This window comes from Mastomys coucha, unplaced genomic scaffold (assembly GCF_008632895.1).
Source record: "Mastomys coucha isolate ucsf_1 unplaced genomic scaffold, UCSF_Mcou_1 pScaffold4, whole genome shotgun sequence".
Taxonomy (NCBI): Eukaryota; Metazoa; Chordata; class Mammalia; order Rodentia; family Muridae; genus Mastomys; species Mastomys coucha.
Genome location: NW_022196910.1, coordinates 50,186,653 through 50,207,178, shown reverse-complemented (window position 1 = coordinate 50,207,178; position 20,526 = coordinate 50,186,653). Strand labels below are relative to the sequence as shown.

The following is a 20,526-nucleotide window of genomic DNA, read 5'->3' as shown; positions in this document are numbered from 1 at the left end:
ATTTGAACTCAGGACCTTCAGAAGAGCAGTCAGTGCTCTTACCCGCTGAGCCATCTCGCCAGCCCCCTAGTTTAACCTTTTAAGCTCTTTTTTTCCACCAATGCATTATATTACATGATATACATAAGGTTTTTAGATATTTAGTTACTTGATTAAAATTCCATCCTAAGTACATTGGTTTTAGCTTTTCTTGAAACTCCCTGAGTATATATGCCCAAATCTTGTTCTAAATCGTAATGGGATAAACTGGTAAGATAAACAGAGTGCTTGTCTTCCAGCACAGATGAAGCTGCCACTGAGAACATTTTGAAGGCTGAACTGACCATGGCTGCTCTCTGTGGAAGACTGGGCCTCGTAACCTCGAGAGACGCCTTTATAACTGCAATATGCAAAGGCTCCTTGCCTCCGCATTATGCTCTGACTGTGCTGAACGCCACCACTGCAGCTACACTCTCCAATAAATGTAAGCGCTAAGCTACACAGCTTTCTCCGTCTACTGGGATGCCAACGTGGGATAGAAACTCCACTCTCAGGCCTCCTGTTGTCTCACGCGTGGACAGTGCTCCCTGCGGGCAGGTGTGCTCCCTGCGGGCAGGTGTGCTCCCTCTGGGCAGGTGTGCTCCAGCCTTTCCATTTTGTCCTTCTTTTATGTCCTGAAAGGGAAGAGAGAAGATGAGACTTAGGGTCACTGGACTCTTTGTTTCTCTTTCCCATGTGGCCACATAGACTATATGTATCTTTTCTTCTGCTCATCCCTTAAAAAAAAGGTGGAGAGAAGAGTAATATTATAATAGCAATGTTAAATAATAATTATACAGATAGGCAATAGAATTATGACACTCCTTTGTAACTATAGTACATTGTTGAAGTGATGACTACTGTTTTCTATTTTTATAAAGGCCTAGTGGAACTATAATATTTTCACCACTTAGGTTACATTAATGTTACAAAACTAACTTTCTTGGCTAATACTTTGAGAACACTAAAGTTTATTACATTTAATTTACATATATTTCAATGTGATACCCAGATTTCACACTCTAAATTTATAACTAGAAAAGTATATATTGATTCACGTTTAAAATATTTAATGTGTTCTAATTCTGTTGTGCTACTAGCATTTTATAATTGTGTTTTATATATACTAGCATTTTATGATTACAACTTATGTGGAAAATTCCTTCACGTTTGCTACTGTTAGTGTTCGCACCTAGAGTTTTCAGATGCTTGTTTACATCTGGATAATAGTACTGCTGTTTAATTGTAAGGGTTGAGCTTTATTCTGATTAATCTTTTACAATATAATAGTACCTTGAAAGAAAGTGTGAGCTCTGTGCTGCGCTAAGGCTTTCTGTTGTGTTCTAGCATATTCTATCCAGGGCCACAATGTTATGATGATCAGCCCGTCCAGCGAGTCTCACCAGCAAGTCGTAGCCGTGGGTCAGCCTCTCGCAGGGCAGCCTCAAGGAACAGTGATGGTAATTTGGCTAGTGTGGGTTACTGTGGTGACCAGTCAGGGCTCACGGGCTTCTGTTGTGCCCCAGTTTTGGACTTTCCAAATGGTATTACTTTCTGAGTTTCTTTTTCCTGGAGGATGGTCCTGAACAAAGTAATTATCTATTTTCTTGACATTATTATAACCAGTATACTAATTCAACTTCCTTTATGCATGTATGTGTATATGGTGTGCATGCATGTGTGTATGCGTATTGCTGTGTATGTCAGCATATGTGTAGCCCAGCAAGTGTGCATATGTGTTTGTGTGTGGAGGCCAGAGGACATCATCTGCCATCTTCCTCTGCTGCTTCACGTTATCTGCTGATGCATGGTTTCTAACTCACTGAATCTAGAGCCTCCTGCTAGTCTAGGTGACCCGTCCGTCTCCACCTCCCGGGGCTGGGGTTATAGCCGAGTCAGCGTGCTCTCCCAGCATTAATATGGGTTATGGGATCTGAACTTCAACCCTCATGTGGCTTTGGCATCCAGTTGGTGGGTAAACTGAGGCAGACAGTCGTCGGGGGTCAGTGTGTAGAGTTGCTGATTGGAGGTAGATCCAGACACCTACAGGGGCTGATCCCTGTGGCAGCCTGTGATTAGAGAAGTCACTCAGCAGACTTTCCTCTGAGGGAGCAGTGGATGAAACAAAAGGCAGAGTCCAATAACTTCATATATACAAATATATACATACATGCAGACAGACAGACAGACAGACACACATTCACACTTTGACTGCTTACAGGAAAGCTCCAGCAAGCAGACTCCAAGCATTCCACACATACACATACATATATACACGCAGTTGGTGAATGGAGCAAGCTCCAACACACCCAGACAAGCTTTACATATATACACACATGCACATAGTTGATGGATGGAAGGAACAATTTTCCAGCCCTCCACACTTTATTCTTTCTTCCATAGCTTATATATCCCAGCAAAATCTTTCAAGCAGTATAAAATTACAATCTGGTTACATTTTAGGTTTTTTTTTTTAAATTTATTTATTTATTATTATATGTAAGTACACTGTAGCTGTCTTCAGACACACCAGAGGAGGGCATCTGATCTCATTACAGATGGTTGTGAGCCACTATGTGGTTGCTGGGATTTGAACTCAGGACCTTCAGAAAAGCAGTCAGTGCTCTTACCAGATGAGCCATCTCACCAGCCCCTTTCAATTTCTTCTAGTAAATGATTATGAAAACACAATGTGTTTCCCTATACCTTTACAAGAAATAACATTAAGTAGTACAGGTAAAGAAAACAAATGATTCCCAAAAACCCATGTATATTCATAGCTAAGCAACTTGTTATAGATTAACAAAGTGTAAGCAAGCAAGGTAGTGTTCTCAGCCAGGTTCTCTCACTAGCAGGCAGCGATTTGTGGTTATAAAGAAAGGAGTAATTACTTTATTATTTATCTTTAAAAGTAATCTTGTAAAATTCTTAAAAGAATCACAGATCTAAACTTTTATATAAAAATCAGTCATATCTACCTTAAATACTCAGAATGCATATTTATTCATTAGCTTTTTTTAATAAATTATATCAGGAAGCTGAGGGTAAACATGGGTACAAGAAATTAACCATCACCAGTCCAGCCTCAGTGAGTGTCCCGTCAGCCAGTGCTGCCATTGTTCTTGTTCCCGACCATAAAGGGTCCCTAGTTTCACTAATAAGACTTTGCCTTTCTGAACTTCATATTGTTCCCTAAGATTTTCTACATCAGAGCCAATAGAAAAAAATCTCAACCTAGCTTCACTAACAACTGTATTTTTCCAAATGTTTTCTAAGGGCGGTAATCATTGCTGACAATCTACATCTCTAAGCTCTTCTCTAGTGTAGTGATTGAATCATTAATCTGCTCCAGCAGCAATGCCTGAAAGAGATCAAGTGTTAATACAGTGAGTGCCAGAGATACTGCCCAGTAAGGGGCTGGAAGCCACCTTAAAGTTTTCATATAATTCTTAGATTAGGAGGGAAGTGAGGGCAGCAAGCAGAGCAGAAGTGCATAACAGCCTGAAGTTCTCAGGACACATGGTTCTCAGGGCTGTGCCACACCAGGACTCACCTGTGTGGCTAGGGTAGCAGTGGGCTGCATTTCATGAGTTCTGAAGCCATTTGTCGTTCCTCATGCATGGCCCTCGGCAATGTGGCAAACACTTTACTCAGCGAACTGTCACTCCAGCCCTGATAACACAACTTTGTGTTTAATAAAACCACCCAAACTTCTTTTCCTAGTATTCTTGGTTTTCATTTAAGACAGTCTCTGAATGCATTCATGCTGATTTGTAAGCTGTTAATTTTTAAGAATTTATAGCAGTTACTACAAATCTATCTCTTTTCAATATAGCTGACTTCCAAAAATATCCAGTGCATGAGGACTCTACTTAACTTGGCACATTGTCATGGTGCTGTTCTCGGAACGTCATGGCAACTTGTTTTGGCAACTCTTCAGGTATGTTGCAGTATTGGATTCTCAGTGTATGACTGCTAGTTAAACAATGCCTGCTGATCCTTTAGGAAGGCCTATTAGATAGTATAAAGCGGGAGTCGTGGTAAGGAGTAAGCAAGTGTTAGGAATGTGTCAGGAAGTAACGGACTGCTTACAGTGCCATAAACTCTACTGCCCGTGCATGCTATAATTATCTCATATGAATGGTGCTAATTACTTTGATTCTAATTGGTAGGATATTACTGATTTTAGTTTTCATTGTTAGCTATTACCATTGATTTTAGTTATTAGAATTTTTACAGTTTTATCTTGTTTTAATTTTTAGCATCTTGTGTGGATTCTGGGACTAAAGCCTAGTAGTGGTGGTGCCTTGAAGCCTGGCAGAGCAGTAGAAGGGCCCAGTACAGTAAGTGGCAGCCCCTGTGATCAGTGGGGGCTTCCTGAAGCATCATGCACACTTCACACTGACTTCCCCCTTCCTCTAGGTTCTGACGACAGCAGTGATGACAGACTTGCCGGTGATCTCCAACATTCTTTCTAGACTGTTTGAAAGCTCACAGTAAGTCCGTGTTGTAAATTGACAGGCATACTGTTTCAAGCTGTATATTTGAGATGAAATTGTCTTTTTCATTTTCATTTTAGGTATCTTGATGACGTATCTTTGCATCATTTAATAAATGCACTTTGTTCCCTATCTCTAGAAGCAATGGATATGGCCTATGGAAATAATAAGGTGTGGTAATCTACATTCCTTTTTAGTTATACGAGGTATATAAGTCACTCTAGTGTTTGATGGGTAGGACTGGCGCTTTGGTCACAGTGGCCTGTCAGGAGTAAAGAAGGCATGGTGTAGCTTGTGATTGGTCCAAGTGTGGAGTAGGCTTAAAGTTACATTCCTTCTTTCTTATATGCTGAATATTCTTATATTTTATAAATAATGCAGCACAGCTTTTCTACATAGCTTTCATAGACTATCTTGACAGTGCTTGCATTCACCGCTTACGGTGCAGGAAGTACAAGACTACAGTTAGGAAGTGTGTTGCAAATTTAGGTGGTGGGTTTGCCCTCACTGGACCGGAAGATCAGGAACTAATTGTTTCTTCTGAAGATAATGATTTTCCTCACCTTAAAATTAAACCTTTCCATTGCCCACTAATTGAGTAAATAGAACAGGACTCGGTCGTCCCACTAGGTAAGCATAGGACAGGACATCTGCATATTAGCATTCAAGAACATTCCTTTCTCTATTCAAAATACTTTCTACTCAACTTTGTAAAGCACAGAAACATTTCAACTTAACCATATTTTAGAAATTGCTATTTGAAATGAAATGTTTGAGGCTAACAGCATTCAGTGGTAAAGCACTTGCCAACATTGTGGGAGGCCTTGAGCTTGATTCAATCACAGCAAAATATATACAGAAAAAATTAAATAGGTTGCTAGCTGAGAGAGCAACTCACAGTGCTTGTCTGATTGTCCTGAGGTCCTAGCACTATCTAAAAACAGAATGAAGCCCTTTGTGTGTGTGTGTGTGTGTGTGTGTGTGTGTGTGTGTCTATGCCCTTGGAGGCCAGAAGATGTAAGATCCCCTGGAATTACAGGTAGTGTTAAGCCACAAATGTGGGCTCTAGGAACTGAACTTCAATCCTCTACAGGAGCATCCAGCACTCTTAACCAATGAGCCGTCTCTCCAACCCCTTTTCCACATTTAAAAATAAGCATTGTTTGATCACTTCCAAATATGAAGATAAGCCACTGGCCCACGCCTTTAATCCCAGCACTGGGGAGGCAGAGGCAGGTGGATCTCTGAGCTCAAGGCCAGGCTGGTCTACAGAGTGAGTTCCAGGACAGCCAGGGCTATACAGAGAAAACCCTGTCTTGTCTTGAAAAAACAAACAAACAAACAAACAAACAAACAAAGTTGTTAAAACTTCTTCTGTAAAAAAAATCTTCAGGTATGAATCCAGAACATATATATGTTCTTTGAAATGCTGCAAATCGTTATGATGTATACCCCATGTAATGAGGAGGAAAGAGAAGTGGTGATCCTAGGTAGCCATTGGGGAGGCTTAACCATTGGGGAGGCTTAACTTTCTGACACAGTCTAATTGTATAGTATTATCTCCATCTTATACATTAAAATTTTCAATAGATACTGTAATTTATGTAAATTATGTAGCTATTCAGTGTCCTAATAAAGATGCTATACCAGGCAGTTAAAATTTTTGTAGGTATCAGTCTTAAACTTATACCTTATTTCTCCACAAATAGCAATTTTCTACCACAATTCTTAGGGTATCTATAGATTAGCTCATGCCCCATTTGTCTTAAATCCCCAGTGTAATTTAGCTTACTGGCTTTTATTAGGAAAGAAAAAGATACTGTTAAACATTTCCATGTTGCAAATGTTTTCATTACCATAAAAGTATTAAGAATACAGAATTTTTTTAAAAAAAAATAGATTTGTAGGTCTCTAAGATCTGTAACTTATTCACTTTTGTGCCAAGTATACCTTGGTGGTAACTTTAGGAGTTGTTTTAGGGTGGCAGAAGGACTCCTCTCATGATAATAGGTTCTACTGTATTTTCTGCTAACTTTACATATACAAACTAGTCATAATTTAATGACTGTAATGTTCTATATTATTCATAGTCATCACAGAATTCTCTTCAACGTATCAAAATGTAATATGTTTCCTCCTTAGGAACCATCTCTTTTTGCTGTTGCCAAACTATTAGAAACTGGTCTAGTTAATATGCACAGGATAGAGATTTTATGGAGACCTCTGACTGGCCATCTACTTGAGGTGAAGTGTCTTGCTTAAATATTATCATTGTTTACTGATAAAATCATGTCCATTGATCTTATGATCCAATGTAATGACATACTAGACTCTCCCGCTTCCTCATGCAGTGTATTATCAGAGGACTATAGTTGGGCACTGTACTTAGTTTGGGGAAGGGTTTATCTTGTAAACAATTGGTAAGTGTTTAACTTGTAAAATGGCAGCTGTCAGCTGTGTGTTAGCATCTGCTTCCTTCCATTACAGTCTCTTGCTCCCTCTACTCCCAGTACTTCTGAAGTTTTGAAACAGTTTGGGATGAGAGTGAGTTTGCTGCGGTGGAGGGAGCAGGAGAGGAGAGGCCAGTCATGCTGCTACCTCGCACAGACAGTGAGAGGGAGGATCCGATGGAGACAAATAGGCCAGACAGTGAGCCGGCACTTACCTCCTGCCGCTTCTGCTGGCACACATGCGTGTGTGTGGTCAGGGACCATGATTATTTCACATCACCTTAGAAGGCTGAGAAAGATACTGTCCTTCTTCCTAAGATTTTACCCGTTTGATTGGGATTAAATTTAGTAACACAGTATGTCACAGTAAATCAGATTGCTTTATGATTTAGCCAACCTCCCAGGTGAACTGGTGCTGAAGGGTCCACCCCTAGAGCCAATGGGAAATAAGAACAACTGAGCAACCCTTTAGGGTTAGCATGCTTTCTTTCCTGTCGCAGTCTTCCCTTTCCTGTGACTTGTTTCAGTTTCATCTTGTCTTGTTTTGTTTTTTCTCTTGCTTCCCTTGCCTTTATTCAGAAGGTAAGCATACCCAAAATTTTTAGATATAATTTTTCTTTTACTCTTTACTGAGTATATGATATCTTTAAGTTATAAAAAATTAACAAAAGCTGCAATACCGTTTTGTTTTTTCTGTCCTCAGGTTAATGTGTGTTTCTAACCTTATGTATATAATTGAATATAATTTGACTCAGTGTGTGTTTCTTCAGGTCTGCCAGCATCCAAACTCTCGGATGAGAGAATGGGGCGCAGAAGCGCTGACGTCACTCATCAAAGCAGGGCTGACGTTTAACCACGAGCCTCCACTCTCACAGAACCAGGTAAAAGTGGTATTTGCTGGCCGGTACAGATGTAGTTTTATGTTAATATCACCTCGTGATACTCTAGTATAAATCTTCTTTTGTAAGATTGCTTTATGTAGTGCAGGCTGGCCTCAGTTTATAGCCAAGGATGACCTTGAATTCTTGGGCCTCCTGCCCTTACCTCCTGAGTGCTAGGATTTTAGGATGTGTGCCACCAAGCCAGTATCTAAAATGGAATCCTTAAACTTCATACTGTATTTTACATGTAGGCTATGGATCACTCAGAGTTTTATGGTGGTCTTCATAAAAAACATGTAAACGATACTGATTAAGTTACTGCTTCTCCGACCCTCCCTCACCACTCTCGTCCAGGGACAAAGCATGTGCAGCAGCAGCAGCAAGCGCATGAAGTGGGTTTGTCCAGAGGTCACGGTGCACGCCTCCCTCTCCCATGGCTCACTTTATTTTTTGTACACCAGGCTGGCCTTGAACTCACAGTTTCTGCCTCCCGAGCACTTGCTTAGATAAAGGTGTGCACTACCAGGCCTGGCTTGCTTCTCTCTTGGGACAGTCTCTCAGTGAATCTGGAGCTCCCCAGTGCAGCAGGACTGCTTTGCCCACAGGCTCCAGTTAGTGCCAGGGCTAAGGTGGCTTCTTATGTTGGTCTGAACTCAGTGCTCACGCTTACTCAGCAGGGCCCCAGCTCCAATAAAATAGATATCATCGATAAATAATTTTGTCACTTGTACTTGCAGAATTTTTGCCATTCACACATATTTTACAGTGCAATGTTTTTGTTTGTTTTTAAGTTCACTGAAGTTTCAGGGTTTCAACACTAAGTAAACTTAAGTGTCTGTTGGTCATTACCACTCCCGTTATCATCTCGTTGTCTGGTAGCTGTATTCTACACATGAATTCAGCACACCGTTGTTGACTGTCACCTTTAGAACAGGACGGTTGACAGGACAGAGAGACCTTTGCTCTTGTGGACACAGCATGCTTCTTAGTGATTTCCTTTTTTCTCTGCTATAGCTTGAAGGGCTTTTTTTGTTTGTTTCTGCTTTTGGTGAGTGCTAGGGACTGAACACAGGCCTTGCACATGCTGGGCTGTTAGCACCCTAACATTCAGGGCACCCACTGCTCTTGATGTTTGAAGACAGGGTCTTGATGTAGAGTCCTGGCTGGCTTCCGACTGAGTCCTCCTGCCTTTGCCTCCTGAGTACTGAAACCATGGACATATGTCACCTAGTAGCACTGGTTTAAGGCTTTAAAAATATATATAAAGTATTTGATGACAAAATGGCTCAGTAGGTAAAAGTGATTGCCATCAATTCTGACAATCTGGGTTCAATTCCCAGGACCTACATGCTGCAAGAGAGAACTGACTCCTGCAAACTGTTCTCTGACTTCCACACATATGATATGGTACACACTCATAAACACTGTATCAGCAGTGATAAAAATAATTAGACTCATTTTCTACTCCCTTTAATATCCTCGATGTATAACCAATATTCAGTGCATGGTAAAAGCTTACTAAATATTTGTTTAGTAAATCAACCACAAAGAATGAAATTTGGAGAGAAGAAAATTAAATAATGAAGTGCTTTTTAGATGTCAAAGAGGTAACAGAGTGCTTTTTGTCTCAACAAATTTTGTGGCTTTTTGTCATTTATGTTAATAACAACAACAACAACAACAACAATAATAATAATGTTATTAAAGCATATAATTTCAAACTTTATAGTTTTTATTATATCATACTTGATAATTTTACATTTAAATACAAGCTGTACATTAATACAGTAACTGAAAGATAATACTAGATATTGGGATTGTTTTCTTTAAGTGTAGCTAAGGATATATTTCCTTTAGTGAGATATGTTTCTGGGTGGGTCTTTACAGAGAGGTAGCCCCACCTTCCCCCTGAAATTGTACACACTGAAGGAAGGCAGAGAAGTGGCAAAGCTCTAGAGATTATTGCTAGAGAAATCATATTCTCTTCTTTTACTGCACTATTGTGAATGGAGGTGAATCTAAACTACACAGGAACAGCAGAGACAGGTGCTGCACTCTGTAGTCACAGCACTTGAGAAACTGAAGCACGAGATCACTTGAGCCCAAGTCCAACTGGGTAGCATAGAGAGGACATTGCAGAAAGATGCGGTGGGAGTCGGGGGGAGGGAGGGAGGAGAGGCTGCCTGCCTGCGGTTTTGGACGTCTTTGTCTAATTAGCTTCTTGTCCCCTTTTTAGAGACTACAGCTGCTTTTACTGAACCCATTAAAAGAGATGTCCAATATTAACCATCCAGATATTCGACTCAAGCAGTTAGAATGTGTGTTACAGATTCTGCAAAGCCAGGGAGACAGTCTTGGGCCTGGGTGGCCGTTAGTTCTTGGAGTCATGGGAGCAATCAGAAATGATCAAGGGTAAGTGTTTAAAATGGATACCCAGCGTGTAAGAGGTCAGAAGGGAGCCATCCTGACGTCCTGAAATGAGAGACTTTAATCTCTGCCCTACTGCTTATGCCCAAGCTCTCCCTGTCACAGTGCTCCATAACCTACCCAGGCAGCTCTGGGAACTCGCAAGTAGTGCTTTGCTTCTAATGGGATAAAAGATTTAATGCCATTTATATTAGAATATAAGATCTTATTATAAGATAAACTTAACATTTTATAACACATCTGAAGAACTCCATATATTAGGAAGTCTTAAGAAATTGCTTTAAAATGACTCTATTCATTTGTTTTTTTAAACATTTATTCTGTACTTAGTGTATTCCCAGACCTGAACTTATTGGGTATTCTGAGTTCACAGACAAGTGGCCACTCCCTTAGCAGGAGACTGACAAGGAAGAGAGGACTTCACTGTACATAAGCAGAGCTCCAGTGCAGGACATGGAGACAGAGCATAAATGACATTGTGTGCTTCTAAAGGCTATTTGCATTTAGCTTGAGTATGTTTGAGAGGCATGTGAGGAGTTGACACAGGAGAGTGATGTACTCAGATATGCATTTGATACATTCCATTGTGACAAGGGCACAAGAAGAGAGCAGGAAGTATGGAAGTACTGACAAATGCTTTTTTTGAAGTGAGAGAAGTTTGAGGTCTTTAACAGGTTAACTGGGGACAAAGGAAGAAGTGCAGTCTAGAAGGATCCTCACCCTTATGACATAGGTAAATAGTCAAATCCCATTAAATGAATAGGGATACAGAAAGAAGAGCACAGTAAAATGGGCTTTGGGGTTTTACTTGACTTAGGATAGAGAGAGCATCAGTGAAGAGATTGACCAGGCACTGGACATGCGTGTCTGAGATTACAGTGTCGCACACACTGTTTACAGACAGGGGCACTGCAGTGCTCTATTAAAACTATGGAGACAATTCATGATAGTATTAGAGAAATTAATGTTTAAGTTTTTGTAATAGTACATTTCCTTAAATAGTACAGCATACTGAGATTATTAAAGTGAAAAAGACGAATGTGCATCAAGTTGAAGCTGATTTTCTTAACTCACAATGCAGAGTAGAATGTTTAAGCGTGACATGAATCCATATGCGTTCAGTACCGAGAAACTCTGTAACATTGAAAACTCGATTATTTACGTTACTTATCATTTGCTCTAGTTTACGTTCAGTGGCTGTGATAAATAAACACCATGATCAAAAGAAACTTGAGTCTTAGTCCACCATGAAGAGAAGCCAAGTCAGGAACTAAAGCAGACACCGTGGGGGAACACTGCTTTCTGACTGTTGATGGAGTGCTTAGTTGGCTGTCCTTTACAACCCAGGACCACCTGTCTAGGGGTAACACAGGCTGTAGTGCACAGGATCCTCCCACATTAGTTACCATCAGATGCACATGCAGGCCAGCTGATAGAGACAGCCCCTCAATTACAGTTCTCTCCTCGGATGACTCTAGTGTGTCAGGTGGACTGAAGAACTAGGTAGAACGCCACTGAACTTTTTCTCCAAGACCACCTGCTTCTTGTGAAATTTATACTGTACTTTTCTCACAGAATAGACCTGTAACTGTGCTTGGGCCCTTTTAAAAGATACTGTGTAGATGTTAAAAACAGCAGCAGCAGCAGAGGTAGTTGTCCTCAGGCATTGAGTAAGCACACTTTGTGCATGCTCTGGGCCACACAAGACAGATTTGGTGCTTCAGGGAGAAAGGGCTGTGGCAGCTTCCCCTTCCTGTGAGCTATCTCAGGGGTTCCAGGTTGTTAGTTGGTGCATAGTGCTAACACTATTTTCCCCTCTGTAAGTCTGATTTCTTTTGAGACAGTCTCATTGTGTAGCTCTGGCTGGCCTCAAACTCACAGAGATTCCCCCTGTCTCTACTTCCCAACTGCTGGGATTGATCTAATCTTATTTGTTAATCTCATCAAGGTCCCTTTACTTTTGTTTATTTGAGAAAGCATAAGTAATGGCTATTGAGGTACTATGCAACCAGGAAGGGCATCTTTTTTCAAATTCTAACATAAAAGTTGGCTTGGTACAGATTATTGTAAGGTTTTCCTACACCTTTCTTTTAAATTCACATTACCCATTTCTTTTGTTTTCAGAGAATCATTAATAAGAACTGCCTTTCAGTGTCTTCAGTTGGTTGTGACAGATTTTCTACCCACGATGCCTTGTTCTTGCCTACAGATAGTTGTAGATGTTGCAGGCAGCTTTGGACTGCATAACCAAGAACTTAATATTAGCTTAACGTCAATAGGTTTATTGGTAAGTACTATTGATTTTTATGATAAGGTCCTTTTTAAATGACTTATGCAGTTAACAGTGAATGCTTACAAATAGGGTGGACTCTTGGAGTTTTTACTGACTTGTAAGCAGCAAACATACCCTCCCTGAGGAAGCAGTAATTCCGGTAACCGTCGATTAGTAGTAGGACATTCGAATCAGAGAGCTTGGTGAAACAATATAGTAAATGTGGATAAAGAAAATCATAGGCTGGAGAGATGGCTCAGAGGTTAAGAACACTGACTACTCTTCCAGAGGTCCTGAGTTCAAGTTCCAGCAACCACATGGTGGCTCACAACCATCTGCAATGGGATTTGATGCCCTCTTCTCGTGTGTCTGACAGCTGTAGTGTACACATATACATAAAATAAATCTTACTTAAAAAAAGAAAATTATGATTGATGTAGTGTACAGATTGACTCTAAATATTACTTCAATAACATTTTTCATAGACTAGTAACAATTTACAATTTGTGTAGACAAATCTGTCAACAATACTGTTAGATACAGGAGACAGCATATTGTAGTGGAAGGCTCTGTGTTTGTTTAGCACTTGTAGATTCTTGAATTATTGACATATAAATCTCATTTTACATATCTTCAGTATGGAAGTAGTATGTTAGCGCATTGCAGCTACTTCATATGAGTCAGACATGAAGAGAACTGCCTCCGAGATCTGTAGTTTATCTAAGGAAATTATTTAGACTCTCTGACCGCATGTTACAGTTGACAAAGTTTATAAAGCTGAACTTAACATTTCTTTCCTCAGTTACTTAAGTACTTTATTTAGAATCTCCTAAATGTTTTTTGAGACTCAAAAATCCCATAAAATTGAACTTCACATTTCTCACACAAAGTAGGTAAATTGGTATTTTTCTATGAAAGATATGACCATGGAAGACTGTACTTGGTCCCAGACTACCCTGCCGTCAAAGAGCAGAGCAGCTGGCTAACTGAGTGCTCGCTCAGTCAGTGCTCAAGCAGTCAGTGCTCACTCAGTCAGTGCTCAAGCCCTCCTTCACTTGCTCTTGATGGTCACAGCACTGAGCCTGTCATCATTGATTCACTTCACTGTCGTTGAGAACAAAGTCTTCGTGTTATGTGAAGACAGGAACTGGTTTTGTATGCTATTATAAATTAAGTGACACTGGAATTATTTTGTTATGTTGTGATGCTATTGTTTTAGCTAGGATTTTAATGTAGATTGTATAGTTAAGAATTATAATGACTAGATGCTATATATATATCAACACATTGAAATTACTTATTTTTCCTAAATATACTTGAAAGTTTTCATAATAAAAAGTACAGGACAATAAAAGTTAATGATAAGACAAAATAATTAGCCAAATTTTCTTGAAATTAGAGGCACTGATGAGGGAAATGCTTGTATTGAATCTGTTCTGAAGCTTAGAACAAAATTGGTGAATAAAGTTATATTTCTATACTTTTCTTTTTAGTGGAATATTTCAGATTATTTTTTCCAAAGAGGGGAAACTATTGAAAAAGAATTAAATAAAGAAGAGGCAGCTCAGCAGAAGCAGGCCGAGGAGAAAGGCGTGTCTCTGAACCGGCCATTCCACCCTGCGCCACCGTTTGATTGCTTGTGGTTGTGTCTCTATGCAAAGCTGGGGGAGCTTTGTGTGGACCCCCGCCCTGCTGTGCGGAAGAGCGCAGGGCAGACCCTGTTCTCCACGATTGGTGCGCACGGGACCCTGCTGCAGCACTCCACCTGGCACACGGTCGTTTGGAAGGTACTGGAGACGGGAGCGGGGCGTAACTCTCAGTTGACATGTGCTATTACAGTACAGTTCTCAGTTACATGTGTGGACTTGTTAAAGAAGCATTCCTAGGCACTTGTTTATTAGACAAAATAAAAACATTGGCTTTGTCATATTTTAAATCAGAGAAAATAGAACAAATTTAATGTTTTTCACTGTCACTGTTTTCAGACACACCAGAAGAGGGCACTGGATCCCCATTACAGATGGTTGTGAGCCACCACGTGCTAGGATTTACTGAACCATCTCTCCAACCCAAACAAATTAATTTTTAAAGATTGATTTTCATTATTTTTACTGTGTGTGGAAGTGGGGAGGGGAAGTGCACAGTTCCCTACAGAGGCTAGAAGGTTTTATCTCTACTCCCTAGTGCATTCTCTTTCTCCCTAAGAGGGTCACCAGTTAAGGCTACCGCCACAGTCACCACTGCTTCGGCCTCCTCCTCCTCCTCTTTCTTGTCTTGCTCCTCCTTCTCTTCCTCCTCTTTCTCTTTCCTGTCCTATAGTCTTCTGTCCTTCATTCCTTTCTTCCCTTTTTGTAGCTGTACTGGGACTTGAACCCAGGACCTTGTGCCTAACCTATTAGTTCATCTTGTATGTGATGTTTTCAGTTTCATAGACACATCTACTCTGCTCGGTGCTCCTCCCCTTTTGTTCTCATTTAGTCCTAAGGTCAGCCTGGACATCTCACGATAACACTTTCTGCCTGGGCCCGGATCCTTGTCTCAGCTATAATCCCGGAGACGGTTCCACTGATAGCAAGTCCTGGCTGGCACTCTGTCTGTTAATTTACTTTTCCAATTCCGTGAGCTTAAGGATAAATTTAAGAATACACAGTTGCCTTTTTTAGTCAGTTTCTCTAATTTATATGGATTAGTAAAACTGTTACATATTTGTATAACTTCTAGTTTCTTTTGCCATATCTTAAGCTAACTCATCAATACTTTTTATATGATCTTTAAAATAAATATTTAGGTACTCTTTCATCTACTGGACCGAGTTCGAGAATCTTCTACAACTGCAGACAAAGAAAAGATTGAGTCTGGAGGTGGCAATATTTTAATTCATCATTCAAGAGACACGGCAGAGAAGCAGTGGGCTGAGACCTGGGTGTTGACATTGGCCGGAGTAGCACGGATCTTTAACACCAGGAGACACTTACTGCAGCCTCTCGGTATGCACATATCGTCCTTCTCTGCTTGTACACGTCATTTGTCTTAAACGAGACTTGGAACATACCTAGGAAATCCTTTGGGAATTGATGTATTGTACTACCTCCCAAGAGTAGTCACCAGACTTAACTGTAGGCTTTAGTGCAGTAGGTACATGTTCATGCTCATTTCATTGAGGGGAAAAAACCTACTCTGGACTCACCTTTCAGAGTCTGGTGATAAACAGAATACATATAAGGTTGAACTTGAGAGAAGAGCCATAATTATGCCCTTAAGCCTAAAAATGGCTACAGTAATACATGCCACCAAGAAAGTTAGTGCACTGTGAGGTAGAGTGGATTGTGAAGCCTGCATGTCAGCCTGAGAAGGCAGCACTGTGCCTGGGGTCACAAGGAGGTGAGAGCACATCAGGTCATGAGGGGAGTGGCGGACAGGCTTGGAGAGAGAGAGAGAGAGACAGAGACAGAGACAGAGACAGAGAGACAGAGAGAGAGAGACAGAGAGAGAGAGACAGAGAGAAGAGAGAGAGAGAGAGAGACAGAGAGAAAGAGAGAAGACTCAAGAAGGAGTGGCTGCTGCCTAGCACGCTGGACTCTCTGAGATGAGGAGGGCAGGCTAGCACGCTGGACTCTCTGAGATGAGGAGGGCAGGCTAGCACGCTGGACTCTCTGAGATGAGGAGGGCAGGCTAGCACACTGAACTCTCTGAGATGAGGAGTAGGAGGCCAGGCTGTGTTAAATATGTCCAGAGCTCAGGACCTCATCCTAACAGCAAGGTAAAGAAAAGCAAAAGTGCTGAAAAGTTTTAAGCCATAAAGAGACTGGATCAGATTTTTGCTTCCGAAAGATCCCTCTGGTTAGAGAGAGAGAGGGAGAGAGGGGAGAGGGGAGGTGGGAGGAGTGGGGGGAGAGAGAGAGAGAGAGAGAAAAGGCCTGGCAGACTGCTAAGGAAGCTGTTGATGCAAATCAGTAGTTGTCAAGCACGGTGAAGCTTAGACTCATTTTATAGAGAACATGTTAACTCTGGAGACTTTACTGTAGCACTAGGGTCGGATGAGTGCTTTGGTCTCCTGGAGTGTAGGTGTGCAAGGCAGTCCCCAAAACAAAAAAATGTCCAGTTAGGGATGCCAGTGGTTTTACCACTGAGAACCCAAGGGGAGGTTGTACTGCTTTTGGTTTGAATGGCAGTGTTGGGGAGAGTACTGGAAAATGGACGGAGGTACTGCTTGATAGCCAGTGCTGTGCTGACAACCTACTGACATGGGGGTCAGTAGACAGCACTGGATGTCCTGCCTTTACCCTCTACCCCTTCCCTGCACACTCGGTGTCCCACTGAGCCCAGAACTCCTCTTTCTGCTCCTCCAGTGCTGCAGTTACAGAATCACATGCAACCATACCTAGCTTTTATATAGGGGTAGGAGATTTGAACTCTGACCTTTATGCTTGTATAGCAAGCACTCTGCAATTAAAGCTCATGCCCACTGCACCCGTATTTTGTTTGTTTGTTTGTTTGTTGTTATTTGTTTGTTTAACATATGTTCTAGAGATTAAACTCAAACTCAGACCCTTTTATACCTGCCTGGCAAGCACTTTAACAAGTGGATCATTTCTCCAGCCCCTCTAGATTCGTTGTTTGTTTTTGAGACTGGGTCTTTGTACATAGTCTTGAATGTCCTTGGAACTCACTCTGTAGACTGGGCTGCCTCTATCTCTCAAGTGTTGGGATTGAAGCTGTGTGTCACCATACCTGGTGTATTTTTGTTTAATTTGGATTTTTTTCTTTTTGTATGATTTACATATGATGGAAATACAAATATATATCATATTTACATATAAAGGAACATACAAAACATCACTGTTAACACCTGTGTTTATGCCAATAGACATGAATTGCTAAGTACTGATTTAAATGTTTTACATGAAAATATAAGCCAGCTCAGATGGCTTGAATAATTTTTTATAATGTGAGCACTAGTGAATTTGCTTTTAACAGACCCATATGTGATACATAATTACATGTAGACGTTTACAAAGCTAACTTACTGGTTGGTGGTTTCTTTCAGTGTTTAGTGTTTAGTTCAGTTGTAGTGAACATGCACACACGCCATAGTATATGTGTGATACACATATCAGAGAAAAGCATTCAGAGATAAGTCCTCTCCTTCCACCATGTGGGCCATGAGAACTGAAGCTCGTCATCAGCTTCAGCCATCTTGCCAGCCCACTGAGAAAATGTCTAAGAAAACTCAGAGGCATAAAGGTATTATAATATGAAGACGACGGTGAATTTTATGAAGCATGATACATAGTTTGTTTTAAACATTTAGACATTGAAATCATGTGTCATGCTGTTGTGATTAATAATGAGAACATCTTAGGCTGCAGAGTGCAGTGATAGACCACTTGCCTACCATCCATGAAAATGCCAGTTCAACCCCTAATACTGGGAAAAAGGAAGTTGGGGGGGACAGGGAACTGTGTGTTTAAATCATTAATAAAGGGAGATGGGTAGCAACAGCGCCACTGAGAGCTCTTCTTTTATCTCCTTTATTTATTCTAGTCTTCTTAGGCAGAAGTAAGTAAAACCTCTAAGGAGGTATATTCCCCACTTAACATATACATACCTATTGATAAAGACGTTCTCTTATGTAGGGGTTGTGATATTTTTGGTTGGTTGGGTTTTTTTTTTGTTGGTTTGTTTTGGTTTTTCGACGCAGGATTTCTCTGTGTAGCTCTGGCTGTCCTGGAACTCACTCCGTAGACCAGGCTGGCCTCAAACTCAGAAATCTGCCTGCCTCTGCCTCGCAAGTGCTGGGATTAAAGGCATGCGCCACCACTGCCAGCGGGTTGTGGTATTTTTAATTAGCACTTTTTATTATTATGTATGGGAGGGCATGTGTGGGCATTCTGCTCAGCATGCATGGTGGCAGTCTAGGACAGCTTGAGGGAATTGATTCTTTCCCGACACCTGTTTGATGCAGCCTCTGTCCCTGCCACACAGGGTAGTGCAGGGTAGCTGACCTGTGAACTTGTGTGGCTGCCCTGACTGCACCCGGTGTTTCACTGTAAGAGTGGATTGTGGAGGTAGGTTACCCAACAGGCTTTGTGGTTCTGTGGATGGAGCTCAGTTATGAGTCTTATATAGCAAGTGCCTTTTCGCTCAGCCATTGTTCCAGCCCACGAGTCATAGTTTTAGTACATTAGATCCTAATTTTATTCTTTTGATGTCTATGTCAATTTAAGCAGAAAATAAGGCAACTATGCTTCAAAGTATCTAAGAGAATTTGGTCATTTTGATGCTAATTGACATCCCCACACCCCCTTTTCTTGGTACAGGAGACTTTTCAAGAGCTTGGGATGTTCTTCTTGACCACATTCAGTCAGCTGCACTCAGTAAAAACAATGAAGTGTCCTTGGCCGCTCTGAAAAGCTTCCAGGAAATCTTACAGATTGTGTCCCCTGTCCGAGACTCAGAGAAGCCGGAGACACCTGTAGTTAATGTGCCTGTGCCTGTCCTTATAGGAAACATTTCAGGCCCAGGTCTAAACAGGCCATTTGTAAGAACAGATTCCATTGGGGAAAAACTTGGAAGATGCAGCTCTGAGCCTCCTGTGGTGACTGATGAGCTTGAAGATTTGAAGCTCTGGTGGGCTGCCTGGAACACCTGGCACAGGACGGGCTCTGAAAGCACGGAACCACCGAGCACTGTCGATGAGCTGACCTTTATCCCCAGCCAGCCTTTCCTTACAGCCTTAATTCAGATCTTCCCAGCCCTCTACCAGCACATAAAAGCTGGCTTCAGCATGGCTGACTTGCAGAAGCTGGGAGTCATCCTGCACAGCGCCATCTCCGTCCCCATAAGCTCCGATGCCTCTCCCTTCATTCTCCCCTCTTACACAGAAGCCGTCCTGACAAGTCTACAGGAGGCTGTGCTCACAGCCTTAGATGTTCTCCAGAAGGTAACCTGATTTTAATGCTTTCAGAAAAGCAGTAGTGAATATAATCCTTTGGATTTTTATTTTACCTTTTTTTTTTGTGGTAAATTTCAGAAGATAAATTTAGGATTTTCTGAGATTGCTTTGTATGTACACTTTGGGATAAATTTAAGATTGTCAAGATTTTTAAAATGTATTCTTGAGATATCTTAAAGAGAGGTAATTCAGATCCATTTTGAGCTGTTAAGATCTGCTTGTGTCTTCTAATTCTGGTCAAAGGTAATTCTGAGTTGTTGATAGCCTATGCTAAGACATAAGGGTGAGCCTGAAACAGTGGTTTTCTTACTGCAGCTTTAAATTTTGTATTTTTTATCACTAAATCAATAAATAGATATAAAAAATTGTGAATAAATCCAGACTGGGAGGCAAGACCATATCAAAATAAAAGCACTTTAGATTATCCAGGAAATTGATACCTCAGTTCATAAGTATCAAGATCCTGAACAAGGACTAACAGGATGGCTAAGCAGGTAAAGGGCTTGCCACCAAGCCTGATTATGGTCCCTAGGACCCACATGGCAGAAGAACTCCCAAAATGTATTCTGCCCTCCACACACATTACAAGGTATGAATGTTTACACGTATAAATGTGTTAAGAAGAATAGAAAAGAAAAGTTGTAACCCCAGCACTTGGAAATCTGATATAGGAAGGTTCTCGTGAAGTTTGAGCCCAGCCTTGGTTACAGTGTGAGACTGTCAGGAAGCAAACATTAACAAAAAAGACCAATTCAGTAATCAGCCAAGATGTGAGAGAGTCATGCATGGTCCGTTGTCGAGGTTCATACATGTAAACGTTCGTACCTTGTAATGTCCTACTCTCTAGTTCCTGGCCCCTTATTCCCAGCTGGGATGATGGAAACACTGGTGATGCTTCTGCTAATAACCACAGCACCCCTACACTGCCCCACAGCACCCCTACACTGCCTCACAGTACCCCTACACTACCCCACAGCACCCCTACACTGCCCCACAGCACCCCTACACTGCCCCACAGTACCCC

At 41.2% G+C, this 20,526-nt stretch overlaps 1 protein-coding gene across 4 annotated transcripts in view; it reads left to right on the top strand.

Moving 5' to 3' along the window:
• Positions 1-20,526, top strand: part of Mon2 (MON2 homolog, regulator of endosome-to-Golgi trafficking) — a 75,073-nt gene that overhangs the window by 35,107 nt on the left and 19,440 nt on the right. For 2 of the 4 annotated variants that reach the window (XM_031350350.1, XM_031350352.1), the window contains exons 14-27: positions 279-463; positions 1,366-1,478; positions 3,854-3,958; positions 4,281-4,361; positions 4,441-4,514; positions 4,598-4,688; positions 6,660-6,761; positions 7,547-7,549; positions 7,738-7,848; positions 10,085-10,260; positions 12,400-12,562; positions 14,041-14,334; positions 15,336-15,534; positions 18,868-19,490. In XM_031350350.1, the coding sequence (XP_031206210.1) occupies positions 279-463; positions 1,366-1,478; positions 3,854-3,958; positions 4,281-4,361; positions 4,441-4,514; positions 4,598-4,688; positions 6,660-6,761; positions 7,547-7,549; positions 7,738-7,848; positions 10,085-10,260; positions 12,400-12,562; positions 14,041-14,334; positions 15,336-15,534; positions 18,868-19,490 (2,320 nt within the window). The remainder of the gene's footprint in view (positions 1-278; positions 464-1,365; positions 1,479-3,853; positions 3,959-4,280; positions 4,362-4,440; positions 4,515-4,597; positions 4,689-6,659; positions 6,762-7,546; positions 7,550-7,737; positions 7,849-10,084; positions 10,261-12,399; positions 12,563-14,040; positions 14,335-15,335; positions 15,535-18,867; positions 19,491-20,526) is intronic. The other 2 variants (XM_031350353.1, XM_031350351.1) reach the window with 1 other exon arrangement.